At 35.2% G+C, this 21770-nt stretch overlaps 1 protein-coding gene across 2 annotated transcripts in view; it reads left to right on the forward strand.

Annotated features, from left to right (window-relative positions):
* l(2)gl (LLGL domain-containing protein l(2)gl) overlaps window positions 1-21770 on the forward strand; it is a 31993-nt gene that overhangs the window by 5321 nt on the left and 4902 nt on the right. For both annotated transcript variants that reach the window (XM_077429622.1, XM_077429623.1), the window contains exons 3-16: window positions 15430-15613; window positions 15694-15946; window positions 16044-16408; window positions 16485-16573; window positions 16647-16938; window positions 17016-17220; window positions 19966-20197; window positions 20273-20377; window positions 20456-20615; window positions 20705-20859; window positions 20933-21080; window positions 21166-21266; window positions 21430-21534; window positions 21613-21756. In XM_077429622.1, coding sequence (XP_077285748.1) covers window positions 15430-15613; window positions 15694-15946; window positions 16044-16408; window positions 16485-16573; window positions 16647-16938; window positions 17016-17220; window positions 19966-20197; window positions 20273-20377; window positions 20456-20615; window positions 20705-20859; window positions 20933-21080; window positions 21166-21266; window positions 21430-21534; window positions 21613-21756 — 2538 coding nt within the window. The remainder of the gene's footprint in view (window positions 1-15429; window positions 15614-15693; window positions 15947-16043; window positions 16409-16484; window positions 16574-16646; window positions 16939-17015; window positions 17221-19965; window positions 20198-20272; window positions 20378-20455; window positions 20616-20704; window positions 20860-20932; window positions 21081-21165; window positions 21267-21429; window positions 21535-21612; window positions 21757-21770) is intronic.

A 21770-nucleotide genomic window follows, 5' to 3' on the forward strand; every position in this document is an offset into this window, starting at 1 on the left:
CGTCAGCGCTCAAAGGGTTAAGCTTCATATGCACATATATGCTTTAACTACTCGTTCTGTTCGAGTGTTGTAAAATTATCCGACCGATTTTGAAAGGCTTCCGCATTTACTATGTGCTTGGATATTGCCGTAGTAAATCTATTCAGGGGATTAAACCGAGCAGAAATCGTCTTGAAAGTGTTTACGTATTATATTACGTTACACATTATTATTGCCAGTATGCGTGAGATTTTTCTCATGGCGTTGCCTAAAATTAACAAATTTAAATAAAGAAATCCTTGCACCCGTTCTGTCGCAAGTCTTGCAAGATTGGCGTGTTTGGGTGTTTAAAACGGGAACGAATCGAACTCGGGTTTTAAGGAACTGACAGGATGAGTGTGTGCGGTCAAAAGCGGAAATGGAATGATTGATGTACGAGAAAGGTGGATGGAGAACGTGAGTGCTGCACAGAATGCTAATGGACTCGTCAGGAGTCTAGCGATGCTTGATTGATGTTTGACTCCAGTCTACTCGGTTAGTTCTGTTTGTAAAGCCAATGCCAAAGCTATGTAAAGCCAATTTGCGCTCGTCTGGTATAAGCCAAACATTATATTGCTCACGGTCATCTTTAAAGCTTCAAATTTTTTATATGATATGATTTTTATACGCTACAATAGTACCTACAATACATGTAGTGTATGTAAATAAGTGTATATTGATTCATTATCTTATTTACTTTCTGGTCAACGATTGCATTCAGCATGTTGCACTTTTGTTTGTTGTGCATATGTACATATATGCATTTTTTAAACATTGACGACTTATTGTAAATAGGATTTTGAGCTCTTTTCCTATTATGCTGTACATATAATACTATGATTACTAACAAAATTAAATTAAAATTGTAAAATAGAAAATGATCAGTAGATCAGTAGGTATTGTGAACATAATTTCGTAATAATAAAAAGCATTTAATAATCAAAATCAAACATTGACGACCCAATCTACTACTTTTGAGTCATAATGTCGCATTCATTTTATTTTTATGATGTACATACATATATACATATATGTACACACTCTAATGAATCAGTAAATGTATACCGTTTTGTAATCTTTTAGGATACTTTTATTAACGATATTTTTTATCTCGTGTTTAAATTTATCGCCGATATTCGATTTTATCTAATCTTTTTACTTTATTTTTTTCTGATTTCGTCCGTTTTCTAATTATCGGCTGCACAAGTATATTCATTTTTGCATCGACATATGTACATAAATATATTGCAATATTTTATTTATAGCCGGGCTTTATAGTTGTAAAAAATCAACCGACTCCGACTTTTTTTTTTTAATTATTTTCTTTAATTAATATTATTACGGTATGTGTCAACTAGTCTCCAATTTTACTGGCGTAAATCCACTAATAAATACAAATTTTATCATTTCTTTACAAAAATCATGAATTCAAATTATATTGTAAATAAAATCGTGGAATTGCACGTATTTTAGATTTGTTGTGGCCAAAACCGATTATTTCCTCTTTTTTATTAAATTGATTTGCTTGTGTTTGAAATTCATACACACACATTATGAACGTATTTATTTATTTTTTATTAATTCTTATTTTATTTCCGATAATTTAATATATTGAGTTACATGTAAATTTTTTGCTGATTTTTTATTTCTTTTAATTTATGAAAATCGCTATTATTTTTACTATTAACAATTTTATTCGTTGGCAAGAAAAGTCGATCTTACTAAAATCGGAATCGAAGTCAGAGTCAAAGTATAAGGTAAAGTCGGAGTCGGGTTCGGTACATTTCTAAGCGGCTCCACAGCCCTGGTATATATATATATATGTACATTGATTACCGGTCATAAGTTTAAGACCAAAACGTTTTGTCAAATTATTTCACGCTAATTAAGTTTTAAGTAACTTTGAAATTTAGCAATCTCTTTGGTCTTAAACTTTTGACCGGTAGTATACGTTCAATAATATCAAATCATTTCGTAGAATTTTGAGTTGATTTTTATCGTGGTTCCTCAATACAAAGGCATCACAGATAAAATACGAATGATTCTGAAAAACTGACATTTTCTCCACGTTTACCTGATGGGCTCAATGATTTCTCGGAAATGCTATCGCGTTAATTGTCATTATCATGGTCGGCCCATGTGATATTATAAATTTGTGACACCTCCTGTTCTCGACAAGTCCGTCGACTTCAATTAAAACCCACTCACAATAGCTTTTTGATACGGATTGAATGCACACGACATCGGTACGCGTTCTTTCTCGTTGACGATTATGATGATGATGATGGTTTGCTCCGTTCGCGGTCTTTTTTCTGTCAAAAGAGGAATGCCGGCAGCGGCGTCTGGCGGCACTGCGAAAGGCGATTTCCAGATCATTTTTAAATATAAATGCGTACGTCAGACCGGTGAGTAGATATCAAAAGAAGTAGCATATGGTTCACGAGCCGCAGATTTGGATATTTACTGAACCGGATCGGAACCTCAAGGCCGGCACCTCAGAACCATTGGTAGACAGACACCCATGCCACCGACAATCGCCAGAGCAGCCTCCGCTCCTCAGTGCCATTTGCATCCATGTCCATTGTTGAAATTCACATTGATCTCTTTTTGCTCCTTCGTTTCCCTCCTCAGTATTTATTGCATTAGTCATTGCTCCAATTGCAACGCTATGCTCTGATAGCTATAAATCTAACATATTGATATCAAATATTATTAAAGTGAGTTTGCTGATGTTTACACACCTAGCGTGGATCTAAGGATCCCAAGTGGTCGATTTTCAGATGAATAGAAAATATTTTGACAATACGGATTTTTTGAATGCTGCTATTATTCACGTTCATAATGCACATCCACGAACTCAAGTTGTAAGAAATACATTTTTGCATTTCAAGTTGGTTGGTTAATTTTGCACCCTTAGTCTAAATGAACTATTTTTTATTAGACCTGGTCAAAAATGATTATTGCTTAACCCTTTGAATGCTGACCAACGCCGACGTTTTTCCAATAAGTCCATGGGCCTGAAAAACGCCGATGGGTGTTGTGTTTTGAGCATGTACAAAGTAAACAAGAATACTACCCGCTAAGCCTTTCCAGGTAGCGTTGAAAAAAATGCATTGAACATGGGTCGTGTAACCTGTGTCATTCATGTGTCAACGTTTATTAAGACTGGTTTATACCGGAATTTCTGAATTTATAACCATAGCAGAAATTCCCGATGGAAATCCCTAACTTCCGAGTATTTTAGATTGTGGCTTGGCGTTTAGATTGTGATCATTACATTTGAACAACAATGAAGAAGATAGAACCAGTTTTAGAAAAATACATTAATAGACTTCTTTTGTTTATTTTATATTGTTGCAAGATATATTAGAGTCTAAACACACCTTTACAAAACTCGAAATCCTTGGTGGTAGTTATCTAGGGTTTGTTTGGATTAGCTGCAATTTTTATACCTTCGTTCTATTGTATTTCTAAATAATTATAGTTTGGAAATGTTGGCGAAATTTTCAGCGTGGCGGGATTTCAACAGAAAAGACGTCAGCACTCAAAGGGTTGACTCGTACTATTACAGAGTTTAGAATTGTATACCTGAGTTCGTATGCAGTAACACCTTTTTTTCAATGATTGCTCAGGGACAATCCGCCTGCTTTTGGTTGTTTGCACCGATATTCGTATCGATTCTGGTATATGGAATATAACTACAGGTTGCTCGATGACCGAATCGTCAACGGCGAAGAAAGTTAACCGATTGAAATTTTGCAAATTACCCGGAAGGCAAACTTGGGTTAGGCGAATCATCGAATGGATCGTGCTCGAGCAAAAGTTCCAGACATGCTGGAGAAAGTGTTTCTATCTAGTCTTGGTAACTTGTCATCAAAGAACCGCTAGTCGTCAAAGAGTCCACTAGGACGTTACTTGTAATAAAAATAGCACAGATGTATTAAATTCTAACCCATATAGCGTATTGTTTGTAGAGCGCGTAATTTCCTGACTTTCCTGTTTGCACTCAAAGCGCGTTGCTGCTATGGGGTTTCCAACCGGTCGATACATGGGTGTGGTAAAGATAATGACTCACCTTTTACGATTTTGTTGCACTGTTTCTAGCCGATTGTTTAATTTATTGCACTCTTATCAGTCGGTCGCGTACTTTTATCTCTGTAATTCGTGTTGTTTGTGCTTTTATTATATACATATGTGTATGTACTTCACACTCGATTGTGGAAGTGATGCATGCTGGATTTTTTTCTACTCGTATACTGGAATTTGCTTTCGTTGTTAAGAAGCTGCTGCTGCTGCTGCTGCTACGGACGGGATACATTTATTTAGCAATGACGTCTGGCGGAATTAAGGATGACCAAATTGTCGAATTGTCGTCCAATTGAGATGTGCGCTTGCCGCTTTTTACATGTATTATGTATGTATGTAGATTGAGAGTGCCTGTATGTAGCAGATCGGATGTTAATGGCTTTCGTGTCACTTCTTCAGATGGTCAAACAGTTGCCTTTTATGTACTGGCGCTCGAACCGCTCAAGGGCGACATACAGGAACTGCTTTACACTTAAATTGCATACCTATTTGTTACCTGCTGACGTAACTCATTTGCTTATATTAACCCGTCTCGTATTATTCAATCAGTTTTCTAACTCCCAGTACTTTTTTTCCGATTTATTGCACTCCCATTTGTAAATAGTATTTATTTAAATACGTTTTGCTTTATTTTCATTTTGACAAATTACTCTTTATACAGTGTACCCTCAATTTATCCGGTGCAGATTATCCGTGCAATAAATCGGAATTAGTTAATTTTTCTTTTAATGTAATTATTTTTTAATAATAATACGTAAATTTGGAGTAATGGTTTATCAGTGGGATTATTTCGTTAGATACGTATGTTCAGTTATTTATTTAATACGTTTATACGTATGTTCACTTTTTGCGTTCAATTATAATCTCATACAAAGACGCAGGTCTTATGATAGCTAAATTTTTTAGTCTTTAAGTCTAATTCAATCTATGGATCAAGGTGTCATATCACCAATGAGACGGCTTTACCGTGCTAATCTCCTCTAAACTTTTGCTTAGGAAAATTATGACTTGATGAATTTCTGGGAAAAAAATGAGTAAATTGGATGCTAAACACGGAATAGCAAAATCTTGGTCGAAAATAAATCAATAACGGCGAAAACACACTGAGTGGTACCGTGGTACGTGTTTTTTTTTGATACTTCTAAACATGCGAAAAAACGCAGTACCCCTAGCCCATATACATGGTAAATAGTCCCAAAAATCACCCCCTGGAGTGTTTTAGGTTACATTTTATCCTTGCTTGACAGTGATCAATAACGGTGAATCCCATGATTGAATAAATGTAGGAGAGACTTGTCGGTTGCACATGGATTTGCATACACGCGCGACCTCCCAAACATATGCATTCTGCACGTACAATTGCATCTTAATTCGGTTTGGGGAACAACCGATCTATTCTTATTATACAGCAGTACAGTTTTTGGAGAAATGTGTATGTATTTACCTATAATAGATAGTTTGATATTTTTACCTAGATACTTCACTATATGGTAGATAGTAAAAATGTTTTATCACTAACGATAAAAGTTGAGTACGTATACAATCTCGTAATCACTCAATAAAGTAAGAATATCAAAAACTTAATTCTCATCAAACAAAACACACTGAAATGAAATCGAACGTGCAAATTATTAAAAATTGCCTCGAATGTAATTTGCAACATTTCACTTGACGCTTTTTCTACACCATGACATACAAAATACCACGTTTTGGAGTGTTAATGTAGTTCTTAGAATTCGCCATAGCAGTTTTTCCGCATCGTTCCATTTAAAATTCATCGCTTACGCTTATCAATACGAATTTGTCATCACCACTTGCCAATCTAAACACATTATCTTTTTGAATGCGAGGACACATGATGTATTTCTGATAAGTCATTTTTACTTTATCTATGTACGTAGTAACAATAGATGAAGTTTTGTGATCATGCGAAAATTCGAACTCGAGATTTTGACTGATTCGAACTCAGAATCGATTACTGATCACGTTTTAATGATCTAGAAAAAATGTGTGTGTGGCTGTGTGTGTGTCTGTGTACTTTGGGGATTTTTTCAACACCGTTAGTCCTATCGAACCAAAACTTAGTATCGGTTAATGAAATTCTTATAGACACTACGTAAATTTTTTTCAAATTTTTAAGTTGACCGGAAATGGTACCTCCCCTTATAGGTGTCCTCTTTTTTTTAAGTTTTTGAATTCGATTTTCTCCCAAACTACTAACTGAATCGGACTGAATTTTTTTTGCATGTACTAGAAATAATAATTTTTATAATTTTATATTTTTTAAATATTTTTATCTGAACCGGAAGTAGTACTTTTACTCTAGAGAATCGAGGTTTTTTATGTTTTTCTCAAAAGCCTTTTGATTATTCGAACTGAAATTTCATATCGATCAGTTAAGGCTCAATACCAAGTTATGTATAAAATTTGGTAAGCGTCCGTCGACCGGAAGTGGCAGTTTACTCTTGTTCGATTTTTCTTCCACTATTTTTTTCGACCCCTTAAACATGTGTGGTCTTCACGAAAAAATGCAAGTATAATTCTTGTATCAATGTGATTAAAATAAAAAAAAATCACTAATTTTAATAAACCGGAAGTGGGATTTTTTCCCTTCCGGAAGCATCCGGAAGGAAGGTCAAAATGTTGTCGCCTGGATCCTGACCACACCCCTGAACGTATTAAGCTGAAAATTTATATTTATATTATTTATGTACTAACTTAGATTTGGTAACGTTTTGGTCAGAATTCGTATACCGGAAGTAGTATTTTTTTTAAAAACAATATTTCATTATTTTTTCATTATTTTATTTTGACCTTTTAAATTATTTTAAGCGTCTTGATATTTATTGTGTATAATAAAGATAGTGATTTTAAGTAAAAATAAAAAATAAAATCATCAAATTTAATGAACCGGAAGTGGGATTTTCTCCTATTAGAAAGGTCAAAAATGTTGTCGCCTGGATCCTGTCCACACCCCTGAACGTATTAAGCTGAAAATTTATATTTGTGTTGTTTATGTACTAACTTAGATTTGGTAACGTTTTGGTCAGAATTCGTAAACCGGAAGTAGTATTTTTTTTAAAAACAATATTTCATTATTTTTTCATTAATTTATTTTGACCTTTTAAATTATTTTAAGCGTCTTGATATTTATTGTGTATAATAAAGATAGTGATTTTAAGTAAAAATAAAAAATAAAATCACCAAATTTAATGAACCGGAAGAGAGATTTTCTCGTCTTAGAAAGGTCAAAAATGTTGTCGCCTGGATCCTGACCAAACCCCTAAACGTATTAAGCTGAAAATTTATAATTGTATTCTTTATGTATTAACTTAGATTTGGTAACATTTTGGTCAGAATTCGCAAACCGGAAGTAGTATTTTTTTTTAAAACAATATTTCATTATTTTATTTTGACCTTTTAAATTATTTTAAGCGTCTTGATATTTATTGTGTATAATAAAAATAGTGGTTTTAAGTAAAATTAAAAAATTAAATCACCAAATTTAATGAACCGGAAGAGAGATTTTCTCGTCTTAGAAAGGTCAAAAATGTTGTCGCCTGGATCCTGTCCACACCCCTGAACGTATTAAGCTGAAAATTTATATTTGTGTTTTTTATGTACTAACTTAGATTTGGTAACGTTTTGGTCAGAATTCGTAAACCGGAAGTAGTATTTTTTTTAAAAACAATATTTCATTATTTTTTCATTAATTTATTTTGACCTTTTAAATTATTTTAAGCGTCTTGATATTTATTGTGTATAATAAAGATAGTGATTTTAAGTAAAATTAAAAAATTAAATCACCAAATTTAATGAACCGGAAGTGGGATTTTCTCCTATTACAAAGGATAAAAATGTTGTCGCCTGGATCCTGTCCACACCCCTAAACGTATTGAGCTGAAAATTTATATTTGTATTCTTTATGTACTAACTTAGATTTGATAACGTTTTGGTCAGAATTTGTAAACCGGAAGTAGTATTTTTTTTTAAAACAATATTTCATTATTTTATTTTGACCTTTTATATTATTTTTATCCTCTTGATATTTAATGTGTATTATAATTATACTGATTTTAAATAATAAAAAAAATTTGAACAAAATCCGACAACCGGAAGTAGAACTTTTGTCTTGTGCAAGTATTTGCATATATTCGCGCTCAATTTGTATCGCTATCATAGTTATTAGTTCAATATTGAATTTTGTTTTGTAACCTTCTTATATTCCTCAAATACATAGATAAAGTCATGGGTTGGTCACACCCGAATTTTTTACTGTGTAAAAGTGACGGGAAATGAGCAAGATGCCCTGATGCAGGCTATTCCCACTGCCGGATGCTTTCTGACATCAGCAACTACTGTTGTGAATTTGTAATGTATATACAGTGAATCCCAAATGACACTCCCTACAGTTCAACGAGATAGTTTTAAAGTTAACACTCCTGCCCTACATTTAGTGCCGAAGCAACGGGGTGGTTGCCAAGGGCGCCTTAGGTGCCCCTCGCAAATTTTTTATTTTTAAATTATCAAAAACTTTTTGAGATCATCAGCGGTCAAGATCGGACATCAAATTCATCAATACAATATTAAATGCCGAACATAATAACGATAAAAGATGACAAAAAGCACGAAATTTTCAACCTGGTATAAGCAGTGATATAATGAGACTTTTCCGAGCCGGACCGCGCCCCTCTGTTTTTAATTGTAAAATGTAGATTTCACGTTTCCAATATTAAAAGATTATAAAAATTTATAACTTTTATTTGTTGTTAATTCGAAAAAAATGAAGGGAGGGGGGAATAAATTCAGCGCTCCGGCATTAATTTTTTAAGTACTACACCACTGGGTATAAGTGTATTGATAATTTTTACAATACGAGTTTGGCAATATGGGGTAATTTTAATATAAGAAAAAGTTTTATTTTTTGGTTCTTGTAATTTTATTTTGACTGTTTACGTCTATATTTTAATAAATATATTTTATTTTATTTAATACAGTAATAAACGTCATCGTCTTTAAAAAAATTCGCAAATTTAGAAGTACGATTATTTTTCACCATCGAACTATAAAAATCGATTGAAATCTCCATCGTTGACCAAACCAAAGTTTCAAAACGATCGGAATAGTGTAGGAAATTTAGCTCAATCGTTTGCGAAGTAAAACATAGAAAAAAGCCTTTAAAAAATAAAGTGGCGCCACAACCATTGTTACGACTCTGCTTACATTTGTCATATTAATTAAAACCAAACAACAATCCATGTGCTGAATATCCTATAGAAGACTATAGAGTGGAAACTTCGATACCGTTATTTATACGAGTCTGATCAGCACACGCCAGCAACAAACAGTAACTCGGGCAGGTAGACCTTAATGCATTCATGCAACAGCACCTCCACATTCCTGAACCCGTTTTGTGTTGCATCCATACATCAACGAATCCCCAAAGTATGTGTGTATTTTGATTTGTAAACTAAAAATATTCCCGCTAACGTACCCAGTCAAGAAAGTAATAGTATTATTCGTGCCTCTTATCATACCGTCGCTTGGATTGTGCAATGACATGTAATCGCCCCCGCTCGTATAATACACTGCACCACGTGTGTGTGTAAAACTGGTCTAATTGCACAAAATAGTCTCATTGTGGTGTAGACCGAATTTGAATTTCGTTGATTAGTCGACCCGATTCAGTCCGCTGTGACCTCACTCAATATATTCGCGTTTGTGCCATTCGCAATGATCTCATCTTAGTCATGCATTGTATCTTGCTATGTTTCCAGTCGCTGTTGAATAACCCTCTGGAAGTGTTTCGTTGCAAACAAATGCTTCTCAGGTGCGAGACGAACAGACGAGACTGGTGTAGGTGTGTGGCGTGACGCAATCGGTTATGGCGACAATGACCGAAACCATGGATGCCATGGAAGACACGTAGAATTGCCTATCTGTTCTGTCAAGCAATACTGCCTATATTGTAAACCAATAGGAAATATTTCACTGAAAATTGACATGTTCCCGTTACGAAACTAGCTTATATTGATCTATTTTATTTGTGTTTAATGCGTCATCCAACACAATTGATACAATTTGGTATGAGGAATACTTCCATCAATCTGGGGCTGTGGATTCGTTAAAAAACTCTCACAATCCGAATGAAATTAGTTTTTTTTTTCATCTGGATAATTTTTGAAAATCTCTGGAGTGTTTATACAGAATGCCGCGTATACAGTGAGCTGGTGTAAATCATTGAATTTTAAATTCACTTTTTTGTCTATATATGTAGATACATGCAGGGCCGCCGAGAGGCCCTGGAAAAATGATACCAAAAAATAAAATCTTATAGATATATTTTTAGTATGCGAAAAATTTATATATTAAATGCTATTTTTTGAAATAATCGAATATGAAAGTATGATATAACAGGTACGAATTCACATGAACACAAAGAATGCGCGGATCGGAAAATAATAAACAACTGTTATTATAAAAATATATGTATTTTATGTAGAATAATATAAAATATCAATATCGATCAGTCAAACGTCCCAAAACGGGGCCCCTCAAGTAGTCCGGGCCCTGGAACTTGCATGAAACTAATAAAACGTATAAACGCAGTTGGCGTAACGGATGTGTCAAATATCCTTAATTTGACCTAAACACGAGAAAAAGACTGATATAAACGATTCGGTGCTTATTTTGCACTCGTCACTAAAATCTCGATCTCGGAATATCTAGCACTCGAAATTCCACCCACCGAGATATACCCACGCGAACTATCACACTGATGGGAATTAGTGCCAGATATTCCGTATTCGCGATTTTTTGGCAACGATTATCGTATGCGAAATTTTCCGTTTACCGATGTGTGCGAAAAGTATCCATTGAACGCCGATTTTTGCTAATCACCATCAGATCTAAAGTTATTACTAAACTTTACTTAGTAATAACTAAGTTTTTTAAAACAATAAAAAATCACAATCAATAGAAAAAACATCTGACTATTGATTCCAATACTCACTTTAAGCACAACAATACTAATAATAATAAAAAATATTGAAATAGAAAACCAATCCTTATAAACGAGGTGAAATAAAAAAAATTGCCAAATAAATGCAAAATAGCACGGAGAAAAAATCTGTAAAAAAAATATATTTTTGACTTTTAAAATTCGCTAGACAATTAATTATAAGTATTTTAAAGCAATGCAATATCACAATCAATAGGAAAAACATCTGACTATTGATTCCAATACTCACTTTGAGCACAGCTATACTAGGTTTTGAGTTAAAGACCGCAAAAGCCAAAAAAGTGTAAAAATCGCGCATTTTTTTAAACGCTCATATCTCGTAAACGATCACTAGAGGTAGGATAGCCAAGGTGCCGCTCATTGTTCCATTGTTGTAAATCCTTTGTAAAAAAGGTTCGGCAAACCTTTAACAATGCATTTACAACGTTTGAACAATACGCGGCACCTTCTGGGTCCGGGCATTAACGATCACCAACCAACAAAAATCATTATCATATTCGAATTCAGTGGGTCAAGCTTAGTTAAGATTGGTTAGTCTCCGCTCTGGTTATTTTTTTTGTTGCTCAGTGTTATTACTAAAGTACGGAGCCTGATTAAGGCAAGATGGTTTTGCTATTTTTATCGTCGTAGTAGAACCTTTTTGTTTTGCTCTCTTTACTCTAATATTGTTGGAACGGTGTATTGTATTTTGAGATTGCCCTAATGAGTATCCGTCCTTTAGTTATTACATATTTTTTCATAGAACTATCTACTTAATTATCAACGACACTGTACTTGTTGTGAAATTATCTTTTTTATCGCATGGTAAAATTACGGATAAGATAAGCTCGCGTTTATTTTTTCAAACTCATAATCCCAAAGGTTTAGTAAAAATAAGAACCCAAACTTCGTCACACGACAAAATCGTTTTTGAAATAAGAAGAGGCTAGTAAAAAGAGGCAAATTTGTTTTTTGTGTGTTAATAAATACGAATGAAACTATAAAAGATAAAAAATTTTGCATAGATAATCCAATTGAAGTCGACAGGATAATTTTCTTCGTTCACCACATCCTTGATGACAATTGTCGCGTTGCATGGTCATCGATATTTTGGGACTCTCGACAAGTGATTCCGCTAGTGACCGTGTCCCATTTTTGCATGCGTGGGATATGGAAGATTTGCGATGTATCTCAAATGTATAATAATAAATACATGCAGATACACATTATCGGGTCTAACCGGAGTATTTTTGGTTATTTTTCTTTTGTCTGCCAGTCAAATGGTCCGATGCGAGAGCACATGTCGGAGAGGAGTTTCGGTTTAGCGTTTGGTTCTTTGACCTTCCTAGTACGCGTAACTGTATATGGACAGGGCTGGTGTCCTGACCACAACATCATCACATTTGTGATGCTTGGTTTCATTTGTGATCACCGTCTGTCATATTTCCCACGCATAATTGGCCAAATATTCCGGAACGTGTCGTTATGGTAGCACGTTTTATGACCGTTCATCTGTTTTTATTGCGGCATACATATGTAGAAGACTGAATATACACGCATACAATATATCAAATGAAAAACCGTGTTTTTTGTTATCGCTTAACCCTTTGAATGCTGACCAACGCCGATCGGCGTTTTGCCACCAAGTCCATGAGCCTGAAATACGTCGATAGGCGTTGTTTTTTGAGTATGTAAAAAATAAACAAGAATACTACCCGCTAAGACGTTCCAGGTAGCATTGAAAAAAATACATTGAACATGGTCGTGTAATCCGTGTCAATGTTAATAAAGACTGGTAATGTAAATTATTGATATAGGGGTTGTTTGGATTAGCTACAATTTTTATATATGCTTTCTATTAGATTTCTAGATAATTATAGTTGGAAATGTTGGCGAAATTTTCAGCGTGGCGGGCTTTCAACAGAAAATACGTCAGCACTCAAAGGGTTACTCTAGACTCGGTATACACGGAGCAAGTTGCTTAGTCGAGTAGTTCTATACCCAATATCGTTTACGAAGGCACAGTTCAGTCTCACACATTTGGCCAATCTTTCTAAAATGATCACAGGTTCGCGACAGGTGTTTTTTTTTTTTTAGATAGTTTTGCAGATGTAAAAAAAACGCTAGCACGCTTGATCTATGCTATGGCACCCAAGCCAAAAATCACCCTCTGGATTGTTTCGGTGATATTTTATATATTTTGGAAAGGTTAGTATTGGAGGCGTTATTCAATACAGGCGATATAGCTCTTGCATAAACAGACTGGTATGTTCATGAACGAACCGTAGTGAACACTTTGACTGTAACGTACTATGTATATAAACGCCGTTTGCATTCATCTGGTAAAATGATAATTTATTCGATGGTTTGTTTACGTTTTTGCTTTGGGCCACTTGACAGTTATGTCGTGTATTTCGTAAGCATAGTGTGCATTATCTAATATGTGGACATAATAGGATAAATAGGAATATTTAATGTTGGTCTTTATGGGAACGTTCCTCTACTATAATATTTATTTATTATTTATACGATTACTATAAAACACACTCGTACATAATATTCCAATTATATTGAGTTAATATACTGAGATCATTGTTAGTAATAATTTATTTCATTGACTTGGGCTAAGTACAACGATTTCGTGTAACATTTTCCTCGACTCACTGAGTTATTTTATTCGCCATTATTTTTATGTTCCGACTATGGATTCGTAACTATTTCGATGAATCATTTTCGGCATGACTTGGATCATCATACGATGCAATAGAAATTTATGAATGTCCCATCGTGAACCGTTAGTTCAGCAATTACCGTCACGGATTATGAAGCAAGAGGTCACCGTTCTGTCCAGTTGCACAGACATACACACGAATCGATCCAATAACTTTATGTAGATTGACGTCAAACTCGTATGTGGTTTGTTATAATATGTACTACTGCTATTATGTTTTATCGATTCTCTTTCGCATGCATATTGGAATTTGCGAATATCGTCTTCGATAGATGCAGGGTATACGGTGCTGTTTCACGAGCGGTACACTTGGGTCAAACATAGTTTTACCAAACCGGTTAGTCTACTCGCAGCCTCAGACCTTTCTTATCTATGAGAATGGGAAGATAAAAAAGAACTATGCAAGCGGCTCGTGCTCAACGATACTCCGATAGCACTGAACCATTTTTAGCATAAATTTTCTTTTAATTGAATTAAAGTACACGTGAACATGGTTTGCGTATCAAACAGGTGTCGTTTAAAATGCAGTTCAATTTATATTTGAAAGAAAACTGTCATTAAGTTCGTGTGTGGGTAGAGGACACCTGAAAATAAATGTGTGAGACAGTTTGAGTTTACTTTATCTATATTGTTCTAAATTTATCTATATTTTGTATATATGCAATTTCGAAAGAGACTTTGTAAGGTTTGTTGGGAGCATTGAAAACAAATCAAAGTTTCTATGACATCGACATCGTTAAATATTATTTTTTTTCGATTAAAATATATTTAATAAAAAAAACAAATGAATGTTTCCTGTTAGATTTTAAGCTGTTTATATTAAAAATACCGAGCGAAGCCGGGTAAAACCACTAGTACTCTATATTGTTTACTTCAATTGTTTAAATTTTACATATTTTGATTTAGTATCTTCCTTCTATTTGGAAGTAACTTTTTGTTCATTGCCCCTTGGGTACTTGATCTGTACTTTTTTTTAATTTCATTTCGTTGTTTTGTGGCTTAGTTTGTGGGGTCATCGCTCTCGATTGACTTCTGCGTTCAAATCTTGATGGATGATGACTCATCTAAGAACTCGATTATTATTGATTCGTAGTCACTTGTCAATTTACTAAAAAGGGTCAGGTTAATTTCAACCGACTTATTGTCCATCATATTCAAGGATTGTTTAACGTTAAACGACTTTATATGCTGAGAATGTCCTTCCCGTTTGTAATTGTTTACAATGGCTATTTGCATAGTGAATATCGTACGCAAATAGACGATTTCTTTTCTCGTAGGCTTCTAAGTAGCTTCAATCAAAAATTTGTATAGTAATTTTTGCCATCAGTCACGCAAATTGTAATCATTATTTGAGTGCCGACCGCTAGGTATATAACAAAAAAATATGGCATTGTTTACAAATGTCTAATTCACGTTCATTAATTCCCAATTAAGACTGTTTATTTTCTCACGATTATTATACACTTGATATAATTATCGTGAATATAAATATTAAAATGTGTCATCAAATACTCCTTAATTTCATAACTATAATATGACAATAATTTGTGTTATATCAACCACCTCTAAAAGTTTTACGTTATTTTAATTACAGACTGTACAACATGGATTTCCAAACAAACCTTCAGCTGTCGCTTGGGATCCATTGCTTCGCCTCATGGCTATTGGAACATCTGTTGGTGCAATCAAAGTGTTTGGGCGCCCTGGAGTTGAATTTTACGGGCAACATATCAATGCAAATGCTGATATTGCTATCACGCAACTTTTATTTCTTCCAGGTATGTTTTGGATTATAATGGAATTCTATTTAATAATTTAAATAATGAAAAATTATTCTTTTATATATATATAATTTTAGGAACTGGTAAATTGGTGTCTTTATGTGATGACAATTCCCTACATTTGTGGGAGATGATATCAAATGAAAGTGCATTGGTTGAAATTCAAAACCAAGCTTTGGAAGGTAAACTTAAGAAAATTTCCACAATCTGTGCCGAGTCTTCCGGTGAACATTTGTTATTGGGCACAGAAGGTGGTAATATTTATCTTCTTGATCTTAACACTTTCAACATGGCCGAAAATATCATATATCAAGATGTTGTTATGCAAAAGTTAGTATTATACTTTTATTTATGTATGTTCATACATAATTGACAATGTGAAGATTGATCTGTTTATATTTATGTGTAATATTTTGGTTTTTTACAGCTGTCCAGAAGATTATAAGCTAAACCCAGGTGCAGTAGAATGTATCAGCGAACATCCGAACGATTCACACCTTCTACTCATTGGTTATAATCGCGGTCTAATAGTAGTATGGGATCGGCGCAATAATCGCGCAAGAAATACTTTTGTTTCCAACCAGCAACTTGAGAGTGTGTGTTGGCATGAAAATGGCACCGAATTCACATCATCACATAACGATGGCTCATATATGTCTTGGGATTTGTCAATAAGTAGAGAAAAGCCACTCAAAGAGCCTTCTGCTCCGTATGGACCTTATCCTTGTAAGGCAATAACAAAACTCTTGCAACGAACGACTGCTGACAAAAAAAATATAACAATATTTTCAGGTAATACATTTATTTGCATTTTTTATTATTATTATTTTGCAATTAGGCGCCGTTATCAATTTTCGTTTCATCTTAGGTGGTATGCAAAGATCATCTCATGCTGACAAATATACTGTAACTGTCATACAGGGTGATAAACATGTTGTTTTCGATTTTACTAGTCGGGTTAGTATTTTTCTTTATTTTTCGTATTTCATTTTAATTAATTAATTAAATGTGGATGTAATATTTAATACAGGTGATAGATTTTTTCACCACGACACCTGTACCACCCGAAGAGCCTTCAGAAGACGTCGTTGATTCAGCAAGGCCACTAACTGCTGGAGAAATTCTACCGCAGACAGTTCAACAAGAAGCTTCTACATTGATTGTTGTGGCTGATGAAGAAATGGTTGCCATAGATCTTACAGATTCGAATTGGAAAATGATAAAATTACCTTATTTGGTTTCACTACATGCGTCAGCTGTAACTTGTACGCAATACATCAGCTATGTCGATGAAGAAGTGTATGATAATATTGTTACAGCAGGTATGAATATAATCTGATATTTATGTATATTAATTAAAAATTTAAATTTGATAACAGCCTGATTATTTTTCTTATAGGTGAAAACCAAACAAGTAATTTATATTCTTCGGCGGAGTGGCCTGTAACCGGTGGAAATTTATTATGCGCAAAACCGGCAAATCCTGAGGATTCTCAAAGACAAATTTTGCTAACGGGTCATGAAGATGGAACTGTTCGGTTTTGGGATGCTTCTGGAGTCACGTTAAATCCATTATATAAATTCGTAACATCTAATCTATTCAGGTACAAACAAATTCAACTTTAAAACAATTTAAAATTTATTTTTTATGCTTTTCAACGAATATTCAATAATTTAAAAAGAAAATGATTGTTTCATTGATAGCATGAGTTCAAACCCCATTTTATTTACAAAGCAAATATTGTAGAATGCTTGATGTATGTATGTTCACTCCCCTTTTTATTTGACTTATTCAGGATGTTTAATATGTTGGGTTTATAATATGAATTGCTAAATTATATAATTAAGGATATGTAATCTAATCTATAATTTGGAAAGAGACTTTGTATGTATCCTTGGTCGTCGTTTTCGTCGTTTTCGTCGTTTTCGTCCGTAGATCGGTGACGTCATCGAACACGTGATTCGATTTTTTTTTTTTCGATCCATGGGCGCCGATTTGTTTTTTTCGTTTCAATGGATTCACCCCCGCGGGGGCGCAAGGCGAGTAGCTTCATGGGGCCCCGCCAGGGGCGCCACAAGGGGCGCAGCCCCGTGGGGCCCCGAAGGGGGCCCGGGGGGCCCAGCCTCATGGGGCGCAGCCCCATGGGGCTCAAAAGGGGGCGCCACGAGGGGCGCAGCCCCGTGGGGCCCCGGGGGGGCCCAGCCTCATGGGGCGCAGCCCCATGGGGCTCAAAAGGGGGCGCCACAAGGGGCGCAGCCCCGTGGGGCCCCGAAGGGGGCCCGGAGGGCCCAGCCTCATGGGGCGCAGCCCCATGGGGCTCAAAAGGGGGCGCCACAAGGGACGCAGCCCCGTGGGGCCCCGAAGGGGGCCCGGGGGGCCCAGCCTCATGGGGCGCAGCCCCATGGGGCTCAAAAGGGGGCGCCACAAGGGGCGCAGCCCCGTGGGGCCCCGGGGGGGCCCAGCCTCATGGGGCACAGCCCCATGGGGCTCAAAAGGGGGCGCCACATGGGGCTCAAAAGGGGGCGCCACAAGGGGCGCAGCCCCGTGGGGCCCCGAATGGGGGCCCGGGGGGCCCAGCCTCATGGGGCGCAAGCCCTAATAGGCATTAACTAAGGGGGGCGAAGCCCTAGACGGCAATTAATCATGGGGGCGCGGAGGGGCGAAGCCCTAAAAGGCAACTGATCATGGGGGCGAAACCTTAGACGGCATTTAATCGTGGGGGCGCGGAGGGGCGAAGCCCTAAAAGGCATTAACTAAAGGGGGCGAAGCCCTAAACGGCAATTAATCTTGGGGGCGCGGGGGGCGAAGCCCTAAAAGGCATTAACTAAGGGGGGCGAAGCCCGAAACGGCAATTAATCTTGGGGGCGCGGGGGGCGAAGCCCTAAAAGGCATTAACTAAGGGGGGCGAAGCCCTAGACGGCTTTGAATCATGGGGGCGCGGAGGGGCGAAGCCCTAAAAGGCAACTGATCATGGGGGCGAAGCCCTAAACGGCAATTGCTCATGGGGCGTGGAGGGGCGAAGCCCTAGAAGGCAAAGGCTCAGGGGGGTGCCGAGGGCGAAGCCCTAGAAGGCAAAAAAAAAAATTTTGATTTTTTTTTTTGATTTTTTTAAATTTTTTTTTTGATTTTTTTTTTATTTTTTTTTTGATTTTTTTTTTTATTTTTTTTTATTTTTTTTTTTTATTTTTTTTTTAAATTTTTAAATTTTTTTTTTTTTTTTAATTAAATTAGCTTAGTCATGTTTAAGCGGTTTATATTATAAACACTGAGCGAAGCCGGGTAATACAGCTAGTATATAAATATTTAAATAAATTGTTACTGTGAAGAAAACACAACGACATATTTTGAAATAACAACTTAATCAAAAAATTAGTGCATAATCTATAATACGTATAAATTTATTTATCAAATCAATGCCTTGTTAATGCTTTCGGCTTGCTAAAGTGGGCTAAAGCGAATTGCTCTGAGGTATGTTGCTATTTTGGGCAGATTTTTATGCAATGTTCGTCATGTATTAAAAATATATTTTTTATTTATTATTTTGTTGATTATAACTAAATAGCATTGAATAGTTATTACTCGTAATTTCGGGCTTGAATTTTGGAATGTGGCTCTATTCATTTTTATCTCTTTAATGTTTTTGTGGAATAGGGTAGATACTGTGCAAAATATATTATCATATGTACTTGTCCATGATTGTAGTAATAGAACTTCTCTAGGTTTAATTGGACAGTTAAAATTTTACTTTGTTTATTTTTAGTAGTAGTATACATTAATGATTTTTTTTTTCTAAAAATGCAATGCTATTTTTATTTGTTTCAGTGTTAGGACAAGGTAAATTTCAAAAAGAAAACATTTAAATGACTTAATTTAAAAAATCATATTAATCCATAACACAAGTTATGCATGTCATTATTTTTCATTTTTAAACCAATATAGTAATATATCTGTGCCCATTACAATACTTTTATTTCACCATTGCATGAAGTTATTGCTCAAAACTGCATGTGTACAATTTTTGTTATAGTAGACTATAAATTAAGTTAATTTTTATTACATTTAATGTTTTTATTGTTAACTGGTTTTTATTAACATCTTAATTAATGAAAAGTTTGTTATACTGATTCATCATTATGATTTTACTGTCATTTGTATTAGACACGTTCATACTTATGTTTCATCAAAATCATTTTTTATCATTTTGTAAAAAAATAATTTCCATCATGAGTAAAATTTTGTACTTTATTTATTGCTTGAGTTTTTTTGATAGTTCAGCATGGTCATTTTTAATGTCACAAATGTATGTTGTCTCTTGTATATTTTATCATTTCTTTTTAAATAATTTTAGCGGAGACGATATTATGGATGATGCCATTGAGTCTCCGATAAGTGGTGACGATGAAGAAGATTGGCCTCCATTTAAAAAGATAGGAGTCTTTGACCCATACAGTGATGATCCTCGCCTTGCTGTGAAAAAAATTGCACTTTGTCCTTTATCTGGAACATTGGTTGTGGCTGGAACTGCCGGTCACGTTGTCACTGCTACCATTGGAATGGATCAAGTGTCCAGAGATGTCAATGTAAACGAATATTAATTTATTAAAATATTTTGTATCCCATGATGGATTCAGGCTAAAATTTTGCTTATTTTTTAGCATGTTCCTTTGAACATTGTTTCTGACAGAGATGGGTTTATTTGGAAAGGTCATGATCAATTAAATCTTCGCCATGGTCCCATAACTATGACTCCTGGGTTCCAAGTGAGTAATGAATGTGTGATTATAAAATGATCTAGTACTATTTAAAAATGAATGGTATTTAAATATATTTTTGTTTAGGTTAACAGTGTACTTCAAATATTACCACCGGCTGCAATTACCTGTTGCTCATTACAAGCTGAATGGGGACTCATTACTGCTGGTACTGCTCACGGGCTTGCACTCTTCGACTACAAGAGAAATGTATCGGTTATGCATAAGTGTACTCTTAACCCTAACGGTAAAGTATATCAATTTTTTTTTTTTTGGTTTTGTTTATTTAATCACATTACAAAATATACTTATAATTGTGTTACATTTTCTATTCAGATTTAAATGGATCTGGTGATACGCCGATATCTAGACGCAAGTCATTCAAAAAATCACTCAGGGAGTCATTCAGACGACTTCGTAAAGGTCGTTCACAAAGACGTCAGGCTACACCTGTTCAAGGGTCCGAAACTGATAAAAAATCTTCTCCACAGGTATTTTCATACTGCATTTATTTTACAGCAAGTGATTTATGGTGAATGAAAATTGTTTATTTTTATATTATAGACAGTTCCTAAAAAGTCTGAAACTGGAGAGTCCTTAAGTCCTTTGGATGCCAAACCAATCGAGAGGCAAATTGAAGCCAGACCAGTGGATGACTCTAATGGATCTATGGTTCGGTGTCTGCATTTTGCTAAGAGTTATCTTACAAATAGTTAGTATTCTTTTGTAGTTCTTGAAGTGCAACATTGTAATGATTTTATTTTATCAGTGCTAAAATGATAAATGTTTACTTATAGCTCAAAAAACCGAGTCTACATTATGGGCTGGTACTAATAATGGAACTGTGTATGCATTTGCAATAGCGGTGCCACCTGCTACAGTAAGACAAGCGAATGATGTAAGATTGTAGTTTTTCTATATTTAATATTATTATTAAAATAGTCATCTCTGTCAATAGAAAATTGCCCTGAGTGGTCAAACAATATATTCACTCTTGCTTGTTGAATATAAAACAATTAAATGGATGATTTCTAAACATTTTTGTCAATTTTTCTATTCAGGTTACATGCCAATTAGCAAAAGAAATACAGCTGAAGCATCGAGCACCTGTTATTGGCATTGCTGTATTAGATGGAGCATCTGTTCCTTTGCCTGAACCTTTCGAAGTATTAAACGATTATTTTTGTTAATAAAATTAGATATATCCTAAAACTATGCCAATATTAAATGTACACCCTTCTTAGGTTGAAAAAGGAGTTTCCCCATTGCCTGATATAACACAACCTCACAGAGTAATTATTGCATCAGAAGAGCAATTTAAAATATTTTCACTTCCATCATTGAAGCCTTACGGCAAATATAAATTGACCGCGCATGAAGGAGCTAGGGTGATTATTTTTTG

This window comes from Arctopsyche grandis, chromosome 4 (genome assembly GCF_051622035.1).
Source record: "Arctopsyche grandis isolate Sample6627 chromosome 4, ASM5162203v2, whole genome shotgun sequence".
Classification (NCBI taxonomy): Eukaryota; Metazoa; Arthropoda; class Insecta; order Trichoptera; family Hydropsychidae; genus Arctopsyche; species Arctopsyche grandis.